Source organism: Cavia porcellus, unplaced genomic scaffold (genome assembly GCF_034190915.1).
Source record: "Cavia porcellus strain 051 isolate PalLab524CR breed Dunkin Hartley unplaced genomic scaffold, mCavPor4.1 scaffold_22, whole genome shotgun sequence".
Taxonomy (NCBI): domain Eukaryota; kingdom Metazoa; phylum Chordata; class Mammalia; order Rodentia; family Caviidae; genus Cavia; species Cavia porcellus.
Window position 1 is genome coordinate 27,458,419 of NW_026947505.1, and position 14,821 is coordinate 27,473,239.

Sequence of the window (14,821 nt, forward strand, 5' to 3'; positions counted from 1 at the left end):
TTCTAGGTTTTCCAATATGATGGCATATACATACATGATTATAATCTTTTATATTTCTGTGGTATTGGTGGCAATGTCTCCTTCATCTGTAATTTTATTTGTATCTTTTTCTCTGGTATAAGCAAAGCTTTTTCAATTTTATCTTTTCAAATGATTAACTTTTTGTTTCATCTTTCCTATTTTACTTTTAGTCTCAATTTCATTTATTTCTGTTCTGATCTTTGTTATTTTTTCCCTTCTTCCAAGTTTAGGTTTAGTTTGTTCTAGCTTTTCTAGATCCTTGAGTTGCATTGTTAGGTCATTTATTTATAACTTACACTTTTGGGGAGGACAGTATTGGGAATTGAACCCAGGGCTTTGTGCATGCTAGGAAAGTGCTCTATCACTAACCCTTTTTATTTTGAGACAAGGTCTTGCTAAGTTACTTATGCTGGGCTCAAACTTGCGACCCTTCTGCTTTAGCCTCTTGAATGGCCTTGATTATAGGTGTGTGCCACCACACTCAGCTTCTACTTTTTGATGTATTTATTTATTTTTGATGTATTTATTATTAAAAACTTTGCTTCATGATACTTTTCCTGTATCTTACAGGTTTTGGTATGTTCTGTTTCAAATTTAATTTGTTTCAAGAAATTTTTTAATTTCTCTTATTTCTTTACAGACTCATTGACCATCCTGGAGCAGATTAATTTCCATGTACTTATACAATTTTTAAAATTTCAATTGTTTGTTTCTAATTTTATTGTATTATGATCAGAGAAGACACATATGATTTTGATTTTTAAAAACTTTGTTAGGGGCTGGGGATTTAGCTCAGCGGCATAAGTGCCTGCCTTGCAAGCATGCAGTCATGAGTTCGATCCCTGGTACCGATAAAAAGAAAAAAAAAGTGTATAAAAAAATAAAATAAAGACATTGTTGAGACTTGTTTGCCTACCACATGCTTATGTTCCATTTACTCATGAGAACAATGCACATTCTGCTGCTGTTGTATAAAATGTCCTATAGATGTCTGTAAGACGCATTTGATCTATAGTGCCATTTAAGTTCTATGTTTCTGGTTTGATTTTTTTTTCTAGTCTGATGTGTTCACTGGTGAAAGTGGAGTTGAAATCCCCCAACTAACAGTCTACTGAAGTCTAATTCTCCCATTAGATATTATAACATTTACTTTATGTATTTGGGTGATCTGATGTTGGGTGCATGTATATTTACAGTTACTATATCCTCTTGCTACATTTATCCTTTTTCTTTATGTAATTTATAGTATATAAATTGTCTTTAAAATTTTTGACTTAAAGTCTTATATTTATATAGCTCTTTCTGCTTGCTTTTGTTCCCTTTGCATGGACTATCTTTTTCTTGTTCTTATAGGCTGAATATCTTTACCAGTGAAGTACATTCATTGTAGGCAGCATATTAATGGATCTTGTATTTTTAGAATCTTTTCAACCAAGCAATTGTTTTTTAGTTGGGAAATTTAATCTGTTTACATGTACGGCTATTATTGATAGATAACTTCCTATTTCTCTCATTTTGTTAATTGTTTTGTGGCTGTTTGCCTGTTTTTAAAATTTTTATTCATACATGTTTACAGTATATAATGATTACATTCATTTTGGGGAATTGGTATAGGTATATAATGTACCTCAATTATTCCCTCCCTACCTTTTATTGGCCAACATCAGATTCATTCATCATCTGAGGTCCTTATAAAGTTAGTTTTATCATACATACAGACTAACATTTATACAATTAGGCCAAAAAACATATAAAACACATAAGACAATTCAATCAAGGTACACTTTTAGACATATTGTCTATGCTGGGTTGTGATAACTTGTTTTTCTCTTTTTTTTTCCTATTATCTTTTTTTGGACTTTATTTATATGTTGAGTTTCTCATACAAGATAAACCATGTGATGTTTAAGCTTGTGTGTCTGCTTTACTTTTTATCATTACAGTCTCAAGGTGTATCCGTTTCCCTACCGATGACTCAGGTTTATCCTTGTGGCCCAGCAGTACTCAGTTGTTTATACCCTGTTATCCTACTGTTAACCTCGTGGCTTGGTGCATTTCTGTAGTGATAAGGTTTGATTTCTATCTCTTGTTTGTGTACCTACAGTACTTTGTCTTCTAGGTGTCTTCAGGGCCAGCCTAGAGGTGATGAATTCCCTCAGCTTTTGCTTACCTGAGAAAAGATTTACTTCTCTTTCATTCCTGAAGAATAGTTTTTATGGTATCGTATTCTTGACTGGCAGAGTTTTTTTTCTTTCAATCAGTACTCCGAATATATCATACCATTCTCTGCTGGCCTGTAAGCTTTCTGCTGAGGAAGTGGCATTTAATCTAGTGGCAGTTCCCTTATATGTGAGTTGACGTGTTTCTCTTGCTGCTTTTAGAATTCCCCATCTGTCTTTGCCTTGACAGCTTAGTAATAAAATGCCTTGGAGAGGACCTTTTGGGTTGAATCTAACTGGAGTTCATGATGCTTATCAGTTTGAATTTCCTTATGCACTTAGTGAAACAACCTCCCAGGAAGTAGCCGCACTTGTAAATTCTACTGGTAACTTTTACGTTTGAAACCGAGTGCAGCATAGCCCAGCTGCATACTGTGAGTGACCATCCTACCACCCAGGAATAAAAGCTCCTCATCCCCCACCCTTTTATCCTTTTTCTTCCCAAATCACATAATTGTTTCCTGTTGTTCTTGTGAGATTTTTAATCCTTTATTTTCTAATGTACCCTGCAAATAAATAATTTAATTTGAACTAAAGTTTCCTGGGCCGGGGATTTAGCTCAATGGCACAAGTGTCTGTCTGGCAAGCAGAAATTTATGAGTTCGATCCCTGGTACAAAAAAAAAAAAAAATTTCCTACCGTGACCATTGTAACTCTAAAGTACCTATAATAGGGCTGAGGATTTAGCTCAGCGGCATAAGCACCTGCCTTGCAAGCAGGCAGTCATGAGTTTGATCCCCGGTACCGATAAAAATGAAAAAGACAAAAAAAAAAAAAAAAGTACCTATAATAAATATAAACTGGATATGGAACCTAGTTTAGTTCAGTTTGACTCTTTTCAGATTGAGACCTCCCTACAGGACAAAGTCCTGTTTCTGTTGTGACTTTCAAAGATCATACCCTCTTTCATAGCACAAACTAATCCTGGATTTGAAAGCTGAAAACAACAGGGCTCAGTGTAAGAGCAGAGATCCTTGGAGAGGAACTTACAACTCCCTATGCCTCAAGAAAGACTGGAACCTCTAGAGTCAAGGGTACCTTTATTCCTGCATTCCTCAGATAAGTCTCAGGAACTGCTTGCAGTTACTCTGAGTAAAGAAATCATTAGGTCAAACTGAATTCAGTTTAACAGATTCATATTCACACTATATAGAGAACACCTAAAAATCACATTCACTTTTAAGAAAAAACTCTAAAAAAAAATTAAAAAATGAAAAAAGAAAGAAAAAATTCTAACATGCTGAGAAGCAGTTCGTATTCTACTGTTAACAGGTGGCCAACACACTCAGATCAGTTACTGTCAACCTTATATCGCTCTTAGTGGGATAGTTACTGTCCAGCTTTGGTTAATATTATCAGTATAGAAACCAGCCAGAATCTCAGATGGAATGTAGACAGCTTCCTTAGAGGGAAAGTTTTTTTTCTCCTGCAGCCAAGTACAAGAATAATGTTGGTGGCAGAGGGACATGAGATGAGAAATACTTTATGCCCATAAGGTGATAAATCTACCATTATTAATTTCTGTCCTTGTGGAAGGAATTAGGTGCTGATTCATAGCAATGCACTTTATCTTCTTAATCCTGAGATGGTGGCTTGGTCCCAGTGCTATCTTAGCTCAAAACTGCTCTAATGACTCATATTCCTAGAAATGGCTCTGGATTCCAGCTTCAAATGATGCGAAACCTTATTTTTATGGTGTTAGGGGACACATACAGATAATAAAAGAATTACAATAGTGAAGCAATTGAACATATCTGTCAGCTCACATAGTAGTGTGTGTGTCCAGCACTAAAATCATTTGTGATAGGATAGCGTAACCCTATATGATTTAATTTTTTTTAAATCGAAAATTTTGAGACATTTTCCCATTTTGATCATAAGCTAAAGGTTGGTTTAAAACTTTATTGTTCTAGGGACCTCATCTTCCCTATTTAAAAAATAAGCCCTAACACACTGCAATTGTTTATCACTCACTCCAACCCCAGATTTTGTTCACCTTTCTCCAATATTTGGGGGATATTCAGGCCAACGCCAGGACTGTCACATTTAGTTATCTAGGTACACCCTGCACAAGGGTGTCAATTCAAGGTGGTATTGTTCACAGTACGTTTGTGTTTATTGTAATTTTTTTCCTGGCATGTATAGCACAAATGTGCCATTCTAACAAAACCCTTATGACTAACTTCCCAGGGGTGGACAGAAACCATCTTTGAAGGGCACATGTGCTCAGTTCCACGTAGGTAACCTTGCTGTAGTTTCTTTGAATCACACATGGAACCACAAGTTATGTTTTCCTACATAGGATCTTGTCCCTAGTGCACAGGCTCTGGCAGAGAGGTGGACACCAGAGAGCCCACTCTTCCTCTGTGCTGGTTTCCTCACAGTGCTTGAGTTTAATGCATGGTAACAAAAAATTTGCTGGTTTTGGAGGAGGCCCCTGGCTAGAAGAGCTGAGGATTCGAAGAGGAGAGCAAGTGAATTCGCAGTGGGCAGCAAGACACAGCGGTGGGGGCCGCGCTTCTGAAACCGCTGGAAGCAGTTGCCTTGGGTCTTACAGTGGAGCGGGATTTGGACTGATTCTGGGGTTCTGTGTGGCCTATAAGCTCCTCTGACCCATGACACGTGGGGTGGTAAGGGCTTGGGACAAACTGGAACTTGTGGGCTGGCTGGTGCCTCTGCCCGTTTTCATAGGTCTCATTAGCTAAGAAGATTTTTACATTTCAAATGGTTAAAAGTATTAGTATTTGTGATGCATAAAAAGGAAGAGTCCAGCATGGTTGTGTAGACCTGTAATCCCTGCGCTCTGGGAGGCTAGTGCAGGAGAATGTCAAATTTGAGCCGGAGCTGGAGCAACTTAACAATTAAAAAATAAATAAACCAGGGCTAGGGATGCACCTCAGTGTGAAGGCCCTGGGTTCAACTCCCATTACTGGGGGGGGGGGGGGGAGAATATATATATCAGTATATATAGAGTTGGACCAGAATTCAGCCTTCTTCAATATGCCCATGCTGCTTTTCTAGGTATGAGTTGAACAGTGGCAGAGATGCTGTGGTTGGCAGAATCTTCTGTAAAGACCAAACAAGAACGCTTCTTGTTTGGTCTTTACAGAAAGTGTCTGAGCCTGAGGTTACGTAGCCAGCAGAGGGCAGCAAAGACCCATGCATGGCCTGAGCTGCAGCAAGGCCCCTGCAGGGGTCAACGTGAAGGCCTGAGAAGTGGGGGTTCTTCGGTGGATGGTCTGAGGTCAGGGTCTGAAGTAGAAGTGGCTGGAAAGCGCCGGTGATTATGCGGACAGCGTTGGGGTTAGTAGGCAGTTAGAAGCAAGTTGCTGCAGTGGAGAAAGCAAGGGCCAGGCCTGCGGGGTGTGGGGGAGCCCCAGCAGCGCGGCGACACCACATGGGACCTGGACTTCAGGTGAAGGCGTAAGAGTCGCTGACGGCCTTGGGGGAGGAGAATGGTATCGCGGCCTTTCTCAGGAGGACCTGTGCTTTGCAGTCTGTGCCTCAGGGGATGCGGTTGCACCAGTCCAGGAGCAAGATGGAGAGGGGCCAGGCAAGGCCGCGACAGACCTGTCCCGTGAAAAACCCAGCCCAGAATTGTCAGAATTGACTGTTTCTTGCATTCCTTGTTTTCACCCCAGACTGGCTGATGCTGAGCAGCATTACTGTTTCCTGCTTTCTGGCTCCTTGTTCTTCTCTGCTTTCATCTTGATCATGATGCAGTGAAATCGGGCTGTCTGCCTCCAGCCTGACATAGTCCATACAGGGACTTTTGCAGGTGCTGGTTTCACCCATTGCAAGCTGATTCTACTAATTTAACTCTTTGGGGGAGGCCTTTGGATACCTTTTTGTACTGCTTTAGAGAGGTATTTCTTGACGTGGAGGATGGGGGCTCTGAGGCTGTTTTCAGGATCCCCTGAACACAAGAAGATGCACACAGGCAGGAGACCCCCACTTCGGATACCGTTGTAGGGTTCCTGCTCTCAGAGCAGCCGAGGACCCTGCCTCGAGGGTGCCTCCACTTTGAGGTTTGGGGCTTGCTATCAAGGCTTTAACGTCGGGGGTGTCTGATATGCCCTCCTGAGGTGCCCCGGCCCATCCTAACTTTATCACCCCTCTGTTAGTGTGCTCTGGAGAAACGATGCTGATACCTAAATCCGTTTTTGGAATGGATTAAAATGTCCCAAACAGAAAAGTTAGGAGCTGGTCTAACCTCCTGGTGTGGGTGGCTCATGCCGGGGCAAAGCACAGCCTCTGGAAATCTCCCTTAGCTGGAGGCCTGGCTTCCCTCGGGGCAGAGCCCTTCCTGAACATGTGGCCAGGAAGCGTTGTTTTTGTAGAGCTGTGGACATGCAGCATTTCATTAGGGGATCTGAATACATCCTGAAAGTCTCTTTCCTTGAGACAAAGAGGGTAATATATTAGATACAGTCTGGTTTGGGAAATTAGTCACTATAACTAGATGTAAGTAGATTACATTTTAAAAGAGATTAATTTAATCTTAATCACAAGGAACATTTGGAGCCATTCAATTATGAAATCTTTCTGAATGGCAAACAGAAGCTTAGAAGCTTGAACTATTTTTCAAGTGATCCAGATTTAGAAAATCTAATTCAACACCAACTTTTAATAAAAAGTCACTTCCAACTATTATGATCTCTTACTTTGCATGGTTCGTGTGTGTGTGCGCTACAGTATAATTCCTGTAACATAAAAATCACCTGTTTTGGCACATGAGTCAGTGATTTTCAGTAAATTGAGAGCAATACAACCATCCTCCAAAATATAACTTTTGAGCCTTTCTGTCACCCCAACAGGATCTCTATCACAAGCAGTAAATGATCAAGATATGGTATATACATGTGTCAGTTCCTCAAACATACATAAATTACATAATACATAAATTAAAAAATGGGTATGATTTTAAAAGGTGATATTAGAAAAATAATTATAATTTTACTGCTTCCTGTATGTGCCCTACCTACGTTGTGTTCTTATTACCAAGTGACCTTTACTGATCTCTCCTCCAGGCAAACGGGAGACAGCTGGGGCAAAGCTCCTGCAATCTTATCAGAAGCTGAGGTGAGTGTTACAAAGGACAGACTGGCCCTCGAGGGCAGGAGTGCAGAGGACACCTTGAAAGAACTTAGTGATCTCTTGACTTTCAGAGGTCACCATTTTGGAATGCGATGTTTTAAATATATATAATGATAAAGTACCTGGAAAAAACTGAAGCAAAGATGTTTCCAGATTGTTGTGAGGAGCTGTCTAGCTGTCAGTGTTTTTCACTCATCATTCTGCTTTGTTTCTCACATTCTCCTGAGAAGCTGTAACAAAATGGCACATTTGATGACATTCTAAATCAAGCATTTGCTTTAATTAATCTCTCCTATCTCTAAACCTTACCTAGTGCCAGGCACCTTAGAGATATTTGTGAAATAAACATTGGCACTGCTGAATAATGGTCGGACAGATGTTAACTTCCTTGCACCAAACTGTAACTCCTCACAACCTTGCAGTTGGCCACAGTCCACACAGCCGAGTACTCTGGACTTACTCAAGTTTTTCTGAGAGTTCCGACAAATTGCTCCTTTTTTGCTTTATGGTAGGTTTTGTTCAGTCTCAAAACTTCATTTTTTCCTCTTCCGACTGGTCCCACTTTTAGCCCACACCCTCTAGTTCCTCTCATGGTTTTTTTCCTCCACCCACTACACTGTGGCCCTTCTGCTGCTGCTTTGGCTCGCATGAGAGAACACTGGAATCCAGAAAGGACCCTGAACATGAAGCCTGGGGTCTCCTGCTCCTCAGCTGTTCTGCAGCGCAGTGGTGAAGTGGATTCCTGGACTGTGGGCATCTCTCAGATCTCAGGGCGATGCCCCTCTGAGCAGCAGATCCCAGCAGGGCTACTGAATCTTTTTCCAAAAATCAAAGCAGTCAAAACCATTAAAAAGCCCGAGACCTACAACAGTGAAAAAAGAGTTAAAAAAAAAAAAAAAGAGCAAAAAGCCCGAGAGCTTGAGTTATAGAATGATGGCACCTGTGCATTTGTAAAACTAGTGGCTTTGCATAGTTTGCAACCTGCCTCATTCCTGTGTTTCTCTTTGGTAGCACAATCTCCGTGGTTCCTCCTACTCCGCCTCCGCTCAGTGAGAGCCAGTGCAGCGGCAGCCATGGCAGGGTAACTGTCTGTGTGGGGACGGAGGTGGGAGGGCAGAGGCTGGAGAGTTGGGCCAACAGCCTTGCTGCAGAGGGATCCAACTTGGATTGCTTATTGGATGGATGGTAATGGTGGGAGGATGGATGGATGGGTGGATTTGGATGGATGTTAGACTGTTGAATTAATAATGGATGGTAGGTAATTGGAGGAGTGGACAGTAGATAGATGGCCAGTGGGCAGATGAATGGTTGAATGTATGGTCGGATGAACTGCTGGATGAACAGTGGATGGTTGGATGGATAGGTAATTGGATGGAGGTGGGTGATGGTGGGTAGGTGATAAAGGAGAGATAGATGGACAGATGAGACTTGGGAAAGGAGTGATCACTTTTCTGGTCTCTGTCTCTGTCTCTGTCTCTGTCTCTCCATTCTTCTATAATCACCTCTTTTCTCGAGAGGCAGAACTCCTTAGCTCTAGGCTTCTCACTCTCGCACCATCCTCAAACCCTGGGTCACCTAAATATGGCCCAGGTTGTCACCCTTTCCGTATGACGTTGGGGTAGAGCCATGAGAGAAAGGAGGTTAAACAAGCAGTGATTTACTTGGGTACAGTGAGCTAATGAAACTCAGAGGTGGTTGTTATCTGGTGAGTGACTCACTGATAATGCTTTTTCCTTTAACGAGGACGTGGGGTTACAGAGGAGAGACGCCGAGTGCAGAGACAACTGTCTCTTGGGAGGTTGTGTCCCCTGCACCTCTGGGCATGCATGCATACACCCACACCCGCACACACCCTGAGCACCCACCCCCACCTGCAGTGTTTGGGGCCAGTAGCCTGGAGATGAGAGGGCAAACACAAGTCACTGAACATAACTTATGCTCCTGTTTCTTTTTAGTTACAGGAACTTGGTCAGTTTAAAGGATTTAATAAGTCCATGGAAAATTTGTTTCTGTCTGTTGCCACCCACATGAAAAGTAAGTGGATACCTTGGGGTGTGTTCTTCCTAACACTCAGGTCACCCTAGGTGACCTCAGATGGGACTGTTCCCAAGCCACAGCACCTGGCCCTCATCTCTTCACCTACAGAGTAGGCTTCGGGTTCCTTGGAGAAGGAGATGCCTTTAGAGTGTCTCAGTTTCCTCTTGTCAAAGCCTGCCTGTCAGCGCCATGGACAAAGCAGCATGGCATATTTAGACCCTCCAGGGACCAGCAAAGGAAACAGAGATCATTCCAGTGAATCCAAAACCAGGATCTTTCAAGCTATGTGGAGCCCAGTATCTGTTATTTGCCTCTGTTTCTCCTTGATAAGTTCATTTTCTTCAGTTTGCAATAATCCTGCAATTTGCAGATGCAGGTAACCCAGAGCCACCGCTTGGAATCCTGTCTCTTTCAGTGTTTCTTCGGCTCAGATACATTTTTTTCCTGTTTATCTTAAAATGCATGTCCTAGAAGATTGGCCCCTTCTGCCTCCTTAGACATGCAGGGCTGATCAGGGACTTAGGAAATGTCATTAATGACCTCAGGGGTCTTTGGACATCCATTTCTCTTTCTTTGCACTTCTGTTTAATTTCTAGTCATCATCCCCTTTTTTGCTGTTGCATATGGATGGGCTCATTGTGGTACACTGGCTCCGAGACAACCTTATGATTTGATTTTAATTGCTCATCTGTATTCTGCACAAGCCCTGTTGAAGCTGCCCCAAGACAATTGAAATTAAAGCCCTATTGTTCAGATAAGCTGCAACAGCCACTATCTCATGCCACAGCCTGTCCCTTTTGCTGTCAGAAGGGGGAAGCAGCCGAATTGTTTGGGCTGGTTTATGAGCAGCGTCTGGGGAGGGTAAAAATCACTCCTCTCTTTCCTACCCTGTGTCCATCAGGCTGGCTGGAACAGCTGCCCGTGCACTGCAGAGCTGGCTCTCTTCCCACAGTCTTCTAGTTGGACCTTCTTTGCATCTTTCTAGGCGCACCCCTTTCCCAAAATTCTCATGCTTATTGAAAATCCCATCTCTCCATTGCTACTGCGCTGTCAGTGCCTTAAAGTTTACGAAACTGTGAGACACCTCAGCCCCAGAAATCCAAAAGGGCAGGACACTTGGGTCACCGCACCACTCGCCCTCCTGAATGTGTGCTCCCAGTTACTAAACAGAGGGAGGGATAGCAGGAAACCAGCTTTCTGGCTCCTGGGAATGGCCATATGCCTTTCTGAGAGCTTCCTGCTGGTTCCGCAGGGATGGGGTATGTGGCTCGCCATGGCCAGCACGCTGCCCTTCACTGTGTCTCTGTCCAGGCATATGCCATCCTGGAGGCACCGATTCTCATTCCTTCAGGTTTTGAGTGATTCTACCTGACCCTTATGTTCTGCTTTTCCGTTTCCCTACAGAAGTGGGTATGGAGGGGTCCCTACTTTTTGGGGAGGAAATCAGACTGGCACCTGGGGCTCTTAGGGAGGATCTGGGAAGGGCCCCAGCTTCTTTCTAGACCAGTGACCCAGGAGGCTGGAAGGAGGCCTTGCCCATCAGGGATTGAGAGAGCCAACCCAGAATTACAACTTTTGGCTGCCAGTGTTTCCCAAACCAGCTGGAAGAGAGGCATCATTCCAGCCCTTTTTATAATTGCTAATTGCTAGGGGTGGCAGTGTGATAGTCCTCCATAGACAGGAAAGAGGATGTTGATTATTGTTCAGGAGTGACCTGTGTTTTTTTCTGTTCCCACCCCTCCCCACATTGTGCTGATCTGTAAACCCACTTGAGAAACCCTCATTCATCCTCAGTCTGTGACCTTGAAAGGGACCAAATAGGCACAGGCTTTAGTGTTCAGCTGTGAGAATAGCCCATCTCCTGAGGATGTGCAAACTGGACCCTGTCATATTCTCCACAGCCAGATTCAGGAGGTTACTGAGGTCATCAGCTGGAGCTTGTCCCTTCCTGCTGCCAGCCACAGGGAGATTCCCCGAGACACTCTGGATGGCAGACCTGAAAATACAGGGGTGGTGTGGCCCTCATAGAGGAGAGACTGGGAGGTGAGGCGGTAGGTGGGTGCCCCAAGGACTGGGGAGCAGGTACAGGTCTTCTCTCTGGGAAGAGATCTCTAAGTCTCCCCCAGCAGTGCAGGCAGGAGAGAGCTCAGAAAGAGCAAAGCCTTAGAGATTCATACTGCGACACCTCAGTTAGGGGGCCTGAGTCAAAGGGCTGGCCTGGAGCCACACTGTTCCTTGCAGTAATTCATAGCCACACGTTGGTCCTGAGCCCCTGAAATGAAGCCACAGATGAGCTCCTGGGGTTAGCTGTGTATCAGATTCAGAAACTGGGTGTTTTTTAAAAAATGATTCCACAGAGAACTACAGTAGTTTTCAAATTTCTTATTAGTATATGTTTGCAGTACAGAATCAATACATTCATTGTAGTGTATTGGTGCCTACACATCACATCTTGATTTTTTCATAACTGTAATACTGGTTATTTGCTTGATAACGTTTTAGATATATTATATGAAATAGAGAATTAATTAATGCCACCTGTTTACTTAATGTGGGTGCTAAAAAACAGCATTACATATGTAGGTTGAATGATGTCCCTGAGCAGGTAGCAGTGCTGTGTTAGTGACAATGTTAAGACCCACAGTTGCGAGGAGGCCTCCTGGAGGAAGGGCCCACTTGAGATCCACCTCTGTTACTTCTTTCGTGTGGTTCCTTCTTTCACACTTTAGTCATCTTTTTTCTCAAGATTGCCATTTCGCAGAAACAGAAAAAAATGAAGTCATCTTCTCAGGGTATACTTACTAAAATAGTTATAAAGATACTTCCAATCTTACTTTTACCCTAAAAATCACAAGGAATGGTACTTAGTCTTAAAATTGTCATCAGGAACATCTGAAAAGCTGACTGGCTGGCTTGGGGGTGGCCATTTTTATATCTGGACAAGCAAATACTTACTCAAATGACCCGGATTGCAGGGGAAGTTGGGGGCTTCTTTTCAACTCCCACCCTGCCATGCTCTGCCCTCAGAGACATATGTGGGTGGGGGGGCTTGAAGGAATCCAGCCCCTCTCCTACCCCATGTCCAACAGCCAGTGCCTGGTCGCCCTCTGGGTGTCCTCGTGACCTTGGCCTTCTGTCAGCATTGCCCTCTTGGCTTGTTGGGCCTGTGGATTGCAGGGAATCCCAGAAGAGCCTCTGCAGGCTTCAGCAAAGCTGTGTGCTCCTGGCTGTCAATCTTGTGTTTGTTTTTTAGAGCTTTCCAAGTCCCAGAATGACATGACCTCTGAGAAGCATCTTCTAGCCACGAGCCCCAGGCAGTGTGCAGGCCAGAAGGAGAGACGGAGCCAGTCAGACACTGCTGTCAACGTCACCACCAGGGTACCCGAGGCTTGCCTGGCCTCTGCACCGACCCCTTTATTCTGCTTTCCAAAGCTTTCCAGTGTTTTCTCTGTGATTTACTTTTCCTCTCATTGTAAAACATTAAGGAATCAGAAAAACATACCGATAAGCTCCTATGTTTAGGCAGGCCTGACCTGAGGAGGGGCAGAATTTTAAGATTAATGCCAGGTGTAGTGGTACACACTTGTAGTCGCAGCTACTTGGAAACCGAGGCAGGAGGAATCACTTAAATCCAGGAGTTTAAGGTCAGCCTGGGCAAATGACCTCCTCCAACCTCAAAATTCAGGACCAACTTGGAAAAGCACTGAGAACAGGGTCAGACTTTATCATGATCCTGCATCCCTGAGACTTCAAGGCCACGCCAACATCTAACAATTTACCTGTAGGAGCCAACACTTGCCATTATTCTGAGGGTCTGTAAATCCCCTACTCACCTTAAAAGGCCTTCCTACTTCGCTTAAGGCCAACAGACTTTGGATAAAATCTGTCCTGGTCTTAGAGGAAAACTATGAAAAGCGTGAGCACTGTATACTCAGAGTTCACCTAAGGCGGGCTTTTAGGGAAGTAACACTCTGCTCCTCACCGTGTTTAACCACACTGGAAGCAAGCGCACTGGGCACAAGAGAGCAGAGTTGGGGCTCAGAAGACTTGGGTCACAGAGGTGACCTGGCTGCGCAGAGGCTAGCACCTGTGTCCCTTCTCTGTGTACTTAGGGATCTCAAGACAGACTGTCCTTTAGGTGAGGGTGTAAGGCCTGCCCACTCTGGCTAGAACAGCTGCACAAGCTTTCAAGACTTCAATATTATCTAATTTGTGATCTGCATATACTCTGTAAATTGCTAGCATTTATTGTCATAAACCAGACTCTGTACAAAGAGCTCTTCCTGGACCATCTCAGTTTATTTGTATAACCACCCAAGAGGTAGGTATTGTTGATCACATTTTTAGATTTTGGAGATATGGAAGCTCAGAGAGGTAAAGCCACATTCACAGACAGAAGAGGGGAGGACTGCATTTGAAATAACCCCAACATGGCTTGGAGATGAGCTCAGAGCAGTGACTCTCAGCTTCATGTGTGACTGGATGAGACGCTTCGAAATGCAGACTGCCCATCAGTTGGGCTGGGTGGGCATGAGATGGGGCATCAGATGCAATTTTGTTGAGCTCTGGGGGATCAAGGGATGCTGGTGCTGGTGGGGCAGCAAGCTCCCCTGGTGCATTTGAAGTGTATTTTCCAGATCTCTGAGATTCTAAAGAGCAAATAGCCAGGGTTGGTGGCACATGCCTAAATCCCAGCATCCTGGGGGCTGAGGCAGGAAAATTGCCATGAATTCAAGGCCAGCCTGCTTTACAAAGCGAGACCCTGTCTCAAGGCAAAACAAGACAACAAAACAAACCAAAACAAAATGAAAAACAGCAAATAAACAATAGCTCATGTTGGCTTCCTTACAATCTACTCCCTTGCTCAAGTAGACAGAAGAGAGGGTTAGTGTCCATTTCTGAGGCACTATGATCTGGCCATGATAGCAGCCCTTCAAAAATACTTCATGTTTAATTCTTAAAAATAGACAGAGATAGGTATTCTTGCTCCCATGATACATGATACAATCCTGCATTTTACTGAGGTTAAACATCCAGCAGCTCATAGCTAAAAAAGGATGGAGCCAAGAGCTGAGCTTTGTTGGGATGTGATTTTAAATAACTCTAAAGTCATAACTTCATTTTATGCTCAACATTTATACAAATTAGGACTACCAAAGAAAGGTTAGGGAAAGGAGTTCTAGAAGTGTGAATATTTCTCTTACTGCATCAGATGAAGCCATTCTGATGTCAGCATTGACCTTGGACTTGGCTGCACCAGCTCTTACTAGTGTGGGGAGCCCTCATCAGGATTTAACCTTTGAAACCCTGAAAACAATCCTGCAAAGGTTGTACTGTTATTGTGCCCATTAAATATGAGGACATTGGGCAAAGAGATAACAAGGGAGCAACGTGGCCAGAAATCACCTTCCCACGAGTGCTGCTATGAGAGGCGATGCATCTGTTTG

General features: G+C 43.6%; 1 protein-coding gene across 6 annotated transcripts in view; it reads left to right on the forward strand.

The window, feature by feature from the left end:
- Sytl3 (synaptotagmin like 3) overlaps positions 1–14,821 on the forward strand; it is a 78,499-nt gene that overhangs the window by 33,388 nt on the left and 30,290 nt on the right. For all 6 annotated transcript variants that reach the window (XR_010041904.1, XM_063232960.1, XM_023564567.2 and 3 more), the window contains 4 exons: positions 7,271–7,322; positions 8,349–8,418; positions 9,293–9,371; positions 12,628–12,752. Coding sequence is in view for 5 of the 6 variants with exons in the window: in XM_063232960.1 (XP_063089030.1) it covers positions 7,271–7,322; positions 8,349–8,418; positions 9,293–9,371; positions 12,628–12,752 (326 nt within the window). In the remaining variant the exon portion in view is untranslated. The remainder of the gene's footprint in view (positions 1–7,270; positions 7,323–8,348; positions 8,419–9,292; positions 9,372–12,627; positions 12,753–14,821) is intronic.